This window comes from Chrysochloris asiatica, unplaced genomic scaffold (genome assembly GCF_000296735.1).
Source record: "Chrysochloris asiatica unplaced genomic scaffold, ChrAsi1.0 scaffold00009, whole genome shotgun sequence".
NCBI classification, from domain to species: domain Eukaryota; kingdom Metazoa; phylum Chordata; class Mammalia; order Afrosoricida; family Chrysochloridae; genus Chrysochloris; species Chrysochloris asiatica.
In genome coordinates, this window is record NW_006408527.1 from 5,952,287 (window position 1) to 5,959,887 (window position 7,601).

The window sequence follows — 7,601 nt, forward strand, 5'->3', positions numbered from 1 at the left end:
CTTTACTCGCATGGGATATCAAAGATATTATCTGATGATTTCCTCATCCCATTGGATCACCTCTCTTTGGAATGGGCACAAATATGGATCTCTTCCAGTCAGTCGGCCAGATAGTTGTCTTCCAAATTTCTTGGCAGAGATGAGTGAGTGCCTCCTGTGCCGCCTCACTTTGTTGAAAGATTTCAATTTTTGTTCCATCAATTCCTGGTACATTGTTCTTTGCCAGTTCCTTCAATGCACCTTGGATTTCCTCCTTCAGTATCATTGGCTCTTGATTATATGCTACCTCTTGAAATGGTTGAACATTAACCATTTCCTTATCGTACAGTGACTCTGTGTATTCTTTCCATCTTCTGTATTGCATTAGGCGAATATGCTGCACAAGACCTTTTTAAAGTGTTGAAGAGCAAAGATGTCAGCTTGAGTATTAAGGTGAGCCTGACCCTAGCCATGGTGTTTTCAATAACTTCATATGCATGCGAAAGCTGGACAGTGAATAAGGAAGAATTGATGTATTTGAGTTATGGTGTTGGAGGAGAATATTGAAAGTGCTATGGGCTGCCAAATGAACCAATAGATCCGTTTTGGAAGAAGTGCAGCCAGAGTGCTCCTTGGAGGCCAAGATAGCCAAACTTTGTCTCATGCTTCGGACGTATTGTCAAGAGGGACCAGTCACTGGAGAAGGATATCATGTTTGGTAAGGTGGAGGATCAGAGAAAAACAGGAAGACCCCCCCAACGAGATGGATTGGCCAAGTGGCAGCATCGATGGACTCAAGCGTGGCAACAGTAGTGAGGTTGGCCCAGGATTGGGCAGTGTTTTGTTCTGCTGTGCATAAGGTTGCTATGAGTGGGTACTGACTGGGTGGCACCTAACAACAACAAGATACTTAAAACATTTAATTGCGAAACAGAAAAAGAGGAATCTAGCTTAACATGAATTCGAATACTATTTAATGAGGGAATGGAGTGAATTAGAAGAGAAAGGTTTGAAGACAGACTTATTTAGTAGAACAGATAAAAGGCAGAGGTTTCAAGTGTGCGTGTGGAGCTGGCTGTTCAAACCCACTAGCTCCATAGCTCCTCAGAAATCCTCTATGGGGTCGCTATAACTTGCACAAACTCTGTGGCACATAACAACATTCTAAACAAAAATGGTATTGGTTGGCTTATACAATAAATATTAAAAAGACAAGTTGCATTTTCAAATAATTCTTGAAAGTTTATATATAAAGTGAGGATTTTATTTTAAAGAAAAGTATAGTATATGTACAAGGGTGAGTCACAAAACTATCTGCATTCCAGTTATATTAAAACACATGTCCACAACTGATGACAACATTGAGCGTGCACGTGAAATGATGCTGTTGAATAGATGAGTGACAGTGGATTATGTGATAAATCATTTGCAAATCATCCATGACTCTGCCAATGAAATAATCCGTGACTCACTTGGGTTTCCAAAAGTTTGTGTGAAATGGGTACCGAAACAACTCATGGAAGAGCATAAACAGAACTGTTTGGACAGCTGCAAACAAAATTTGGACCAATACCCAAAGGAAGATAAAAGTTTCTTTAAAAAAATCGATAACTGGTAATGAGACATGGATTCATCAATACAAGCCTGAGAGTAAACAGCAGAGTATGGAATGGAAATATCCTCAATCACAGACCAAGAAACAGTTCAAAATCAGCCATCTGCTGGAAAATTGATGCTTACAGTTTTCTGGGATTCTCAGGGGCCAGTATTGGAACACTTTTAGGAAAAAGGTTCAACAATCAACAGTGCTCATTACAGTGAGATGTTCAGTGAAGGGCTGAAGCCTGAACATTGGAGTAAATGCAGAGACTGTTATCCACAGGCTTTGTGATCTTGCCTGACAGTGCACGTCTGCACATCTCTGCCCACACTGTTGATACTGCAAAAACTTAGTTTTGAGGTATTGAAACATCCTCCCTATACTCCTGATAGTGCTCCATTGGACTTTGACCTTTTGGTACCCGAGGACGAAGATTCACTTCTACTGAAGTGAAGATAGTGGTGCATTCTTGGCTCACAGCTCAGCCTAAAACATTTTTTTATAAGGGAATGCAAAACCTTGTTGACAGATGGACAAAGTGTATTGAAAAGTGAGGCAATTTTGTTGAAACTAATGTATTTGTCTTTTCTAAAAGTTGATTAAATTCTACAGCCAGAGTAGATAATTTTTGACTTATTGTCAAAAATTCATCACTCATGATGATCAGTCATTATTTTATCTATACCTGTTGACCCCCAAGTCAGTTCTGACTCCTAGCCACCTTGTTAACTGTCATCGAGTCAGTTCCAACTCCTAGTGATCCTATACAGGGTTTCCCAGAAGCGGCTTGTGAATTTGAACTGCTAACCCTATGGTTAGCAGTCCAGTGCTTATCTGAACGGTTCTGTAGAGTTTCTAAGTTTCCTTATAAAAGCAGACTGCTACATCACTCTGAAGTTAAGTGCTATTGAGTCGATTCTGACCCATAGCGACCCTGTATCTACACTCTCTTTTAGGGCTTTACATACCTTTACATACTTTAGCATTAATAGTGTCTTGCCAATGTATTGTGGGCAACTTTGCTGTTTTCACTTGTCATTGTTAGGTAGAGTATTTAACCAGTATCCTAATTTTTAAAAATTTAGGATTTGCTGTTCCCCGCTCCACCACCCCCCCATTTTTCAAACAGTGCTAAAATGGACATTCTGTGTCCAGTTTCTTTATGTTTTTGTGAGAATGGTCATTTGTTAATAGGGAGTGTGCATTTAGTGGTTACAAATCAGGCTGTGAACCTTAAGGTCAGCAGTTTGAAACTACCAGCCGCTCCGTGGGAGAAAGATGAGGCTTTCTACTCCCGTAAAGATTTACACCCTCGGAAACCCTGTACAGGGTCGCTATGGGTCGGAACCAACTCGACAGCACTTAACAACAACAACAACATTTAAAATTTTAATGATTCGGCTACATTCCTTTAGTACTTTAAAAGAAATTGTATTGTGAACACTTTTAACCTTACAAAAAGTACGTTTGTACAGTGGGCACCCATATACATATGTATATATTTAGTGTTGAGGATAAGCAGTGGACTGTAGTCCGTAGTTCAAATCCACTAGCTGCTATGAGTCAGAATTGACTTGACGGCACTTAACAACAACATATTTAATAGTTATAAGAATTATTTCACTCGAGCTATCTTCTACTGTTTTTGTTAATGAAGTATTGTTGTAAAGCAAATCCTAGATCATGTCATTTCATCCCTACATACTTCACTATACATCTCTTAATTAAAAAATTAAGCTCTTTCTAGGGTGGAAATTAATTTCACTTCTTAAAATTGTGCATGATTTCCCTCATCATGACGCTTATGTAGCAGCATATATAGTACTTGTGGAGTCCTGGTGTGACGCTGTGAGTTGATGCACTGGACTGCACAGTTGGTTTGAACTGCAGGTCTCTGGTTCAAGCTCACCAGCCACTCCTTGGAAACCCTGTACAGAGTCACTATGGGTCGAAATCGACTCGACAGCACTTGACAACAATAATGGACCCCTGAGGTTCAACTGAGTTTACATTTTTCAGCTTTATTTATATTTTTTTTTATTTAAGAAGTACTTTTTTGTTTGTTTACAAGAATACTCGAGGACTTTAAAAAGTTCATGGGAAAACTCATATATATTTTTTATCATTTTATTTTGACTTGAGTGTAGATTTACTTAATAGATATTATCATTCCCACATTTAGCAAATCATATACTTGGTGTTAGTGCAATGATTGCACTCTTCTCCGTGGACCATCAGTTAACAGTACCTGTGCATGAATCAGATCTTTACTACAAATCAGCACAGGGCTGTTCCCTTTGAGTGGGACATTAAAGATATTCCAGTTGTCGACTTTTCAACATGTTATACCCCTCCGTTATCAGTCACCACTCCTCCCTTACCTCAAGTCTCAGGGTTCTGTGTCACACTGCAATGTCTCCCAAAACACACTTAACAAAAGAAATGGCTCATGCGGTTGTGGAGGCTCACAGGTTCCAAATTCGTAGTTCAAAGATCAGTCTGGAGGAATCTTTTCATCTATGTAGTCTCAGGATCTGGGGAACTCAAATCACCAGTCACATGACAGGCTGTTGATACAGGAGGCTGCTGGTCAGTCAGGTCAGGTGAAGGGCTGAAAGTCCTTCAAACTGTAGGTCAGATGTAATGAGCCAGATACAAGATCCAGGCCAAGAGAGAAAGCTTTTCCAAAGCAGTCTTATAAATTGGAGTCAAACCATATCCTCAAGGGAAACTAAGGGTGGTGACTTGAGTCACACCCTCTAGTAAGGTGGTGGTGGTGTTAAGTGCCATCGAGTTGGTTTTGACCCATAGCGACCCTGTATAGGGTTTTCAAGGAGTGGTTGGTGGGTTTGGGCCACTGACCTTGTAATTAGGAGTCCAGTACTTATCCTGTAGTGCCACACCAGGGCTCTAATCTTTATTCCTTAGCCCCACCTTAATCTTTATTCCTCAGCAACTCAATTCAAAACGGGCCCATAATCACAGGCGTAGAGGCTAGGATTTGCAATTTGGAAAAAATTGGCTAGAAGGGTCTTAATAATAAATGCCCTGCAACCTGTATTCGCTTTAACTCTCACTTCTCCCTGTGTCTTTTGCTACCTTCATCTTTCCTCTGCCAACCTCTCATATATTGCCTCCCTGTCACCCAAGTTAACATATCATCCAAGTTAAACCTTGATCTTGGAGTCCTTGTGTAGTGCTGTGGGCTCATGCGCTGGACTGCAAAGTCTGTTTGAACTGTGAGATTGGCCTACCGGCTGCTCCTTAGAAACACTATACAGGCTACTATGGTTAAGAACCGACTCGATGGCAGTTAACAGCAACAACAGCCCTCTATCCAGTCAATAATTTTCCCTTCCCTCCCACCCCAATAACCATTATAGAATGTTTCTTTTGTCAAGAAAACCTTTACTTTTCCATAATATTTGTCCTTTTCTGCCTAAATTAAATGTCACTCAGCATAATGTCCTCCAGGTTCATCCATGTTATGATGTGTTTCACAGTTTTATCATTCTTCAACATTGTATAGTGTACCATTGTTTTTATGTACCAAAGTTTAGCCATTTGTCTGTTGATGGGCATTTAGGCTGTTTCATGGCGCCACAGGATAAGCATTCGATCTCAGGGTTGGTTTGAACCATGAGATTGGCAGTTCAAACTTACCGCTGCTCCTCAGAAACTCTATGCAGGGTCACTATGAGTCAGAACCGACTCCACTGCCTTAACAACAACAACAGCATCTTAAGTTATCATTTAATTACATTTTCCACAAACTATTTGAAGCCTCCTTGTATTCTAAAATTTGCATCAAATATTCCCATGACTTTCAGAGCTGTAATATAGGTAGATTCTGTGATGTGTGATGGAGTTCTGGTATAACTGCAAGGCTGGCAGTTCAAACTTAGCAGTTGTTATCTGGAAACCCTATACAGTGTCCGTTTTAAGGCAACAACCAGTGATTAAAATGGAATCCTACTTCATTAAAAATAGTAAATGTATTGTTAGACTGCCACTATTTATTTCATCTTATTTTGTTGTTGAAAACGTACGGCAGCCATTTTTACAAGTGCAGTTCAGTGACATTGATTACATTCCTCAAGTTATGCTTCTGTCCCCAGCCACCTTTTCTGAGTTGTTGTCTCCTCTACTACTATAAATTCATTGTCCCCTCAGGTTCCTATCTAGTTTTTCACGTTATTCTTGTCCCCCACCCTTATGTCCTTTTTAAAAAACAAAACAAAACACCTTTTTGTGATTTGATTTGTGTGAAAGTTTACAGAGCAAACTGGTTTTCCATTCAGCAGTTCTTACATGTTGTGATTTGTGACACTGATTGCACTTCGCACAGGACAGCAGCACTCTACCCCCTTCCTGCCTGGGTTTCCTATTTCCACAGATCATGTCCTTCCCTGGCCTTTCCTGCCATCTGTGCTTTATCCCTGGGCAAATGGTATCCTTTGGATTGCCTATGGTTAGTTCTAAGGAATACATACTTCACTGGTGATATTGTTCACTTACTTTGTTATTGCTAAGTTGATTTCAACTCACAGCGATTCTGTATAGGGTTTTTAAGGAGCATCTTATGGGTTTGAACTACCAACCTTGTAGTTCACAGTCCAGTGCTTATCCTCCAACCACCACACTAGACTCCCTGATTCTATATAGATAGTTCTTAAAAGAGCGTAATGCTCATCTGCCACTTTTCTTTGTACCCTCTGTCACAAATCTGAAATAGTTATTTTGTCAAAGTATTTGAATTCAGTATTTGAAGTTAATTTTTTAGTGATTTGACCCTGTGAATTTGTTGCAGACTTTTGAGTCAGCTGTGCAAGAGAATGTCAGTATTAATGGGGAAGCGTGGCAGGAAGCTTCAGAGAATTGCTTTATGGGTATGTGATTTAATTTTTCCTTCTATCATTTCTGAGTTATTTTTGTACCTAATTTGATTTTGAATGCTAATTTTTAATCCCCATTTTCAGTGTCACTCTTAAAAAAAAAATTCTTTTACTGAGGTTAAAAAGAAAAGCGGAAGCAAATCTAGAAAGATTATTGGAGTAAAAAGCCGAGACAGACAGCACAGTAGTTCCCTTGGTCCCCATAGGTACTGTCTTGCATTCTCAACAAGACTTCTGTTTGACCAGGTTTCAAAAATACCCTTGTCAGTAGTTTATTGGAAAACACTGGAGAAATAACCCAGATAAAGCAACAGGTCTAGAGAATTCCTGTGATTGATTAAGTTTATACATCAAGTTGTGTTTTTATAAGTGACCCTAAGAGTGGATAGTTTAGTACCCTTAGAAGTTAAACTACCTATATTATATTATATTTATATTAAACTATAAAAGCACCACGTAAGGAAAGCATTAAAGTATTTGTAGAAAGCTCCTTGAAAACACGATATTTCCCTGTTCAAAACAGACTTGATTATACCCTAACTTAATGGTGTTGACATATCTAAAGAAATCAGTGTTTTGTTAGAGAATGGTGAGAGTCAGGAGAAAAATAATTTTCTAGAAAGAATCTGCTTCGTGTGAGGAGAGAGTCAGAATTCCCCAGTGTCTACCCAGCAAGTCCAGGAGACCGGCTACCTGACAAGAGGGCCAAAGTCTCTTGTTTGTCCCCATAGTCATGTTTCATGGATCTGACTAACATAGTCTGATATCACTGCTAGCTGCCAGATTCCCAGTTATTGTTCAGTTGGTCCCAAGCTGACCAAACAGCCCACTGGAGTTATGATTTATTTTGTTAACTTTAGATAATACTTTACCCAGAAAACTTAACTGTTCAGTCCTTGGGATTACTATAGTTATATCTTCAAAGTCACCAAAATTTACTTTATGGTAGACATACAAGGGAACTTCAAAAAGTTTGTGGAAAATTCCATTTTTTTAAATGATTTATTGTGAATTATATAATAGTTTACATGAGAGAACTTTAGTTTTACATTCATTCCACCGTATATCGTTTCCTTGCCATGGTTCTAGTCCCCTCCATGCATCATCAACTGACCAAAGGGTATACC

At 39.3% G+C, this 7,601-nt stretch overlaps 1 protein-coding gene across 1 annotated transcript in view; it reads left to right on the forward strand.

Annotated features, from left to right (window-relative positions):
- Positions 1 to 7,601, forward strand: part of NSL1 (NSL1, MIS12 kinetochore complex component) — a 47,400-nt gene that overhangs the window by 2,848 nt on the left and 36,951 nt on the right. The window contains exon 2 of the mRNA XM_006834017.1: positions 6,390 to 6,468. Within this exon, the coding sequence (XP_006834080.1) occupies positions 6,390 to 6,468 (79 nt within the window). The remainder of the gene's footprint in view (positions 1 to 6,389; positions 6,469 to 7,601) is intronic.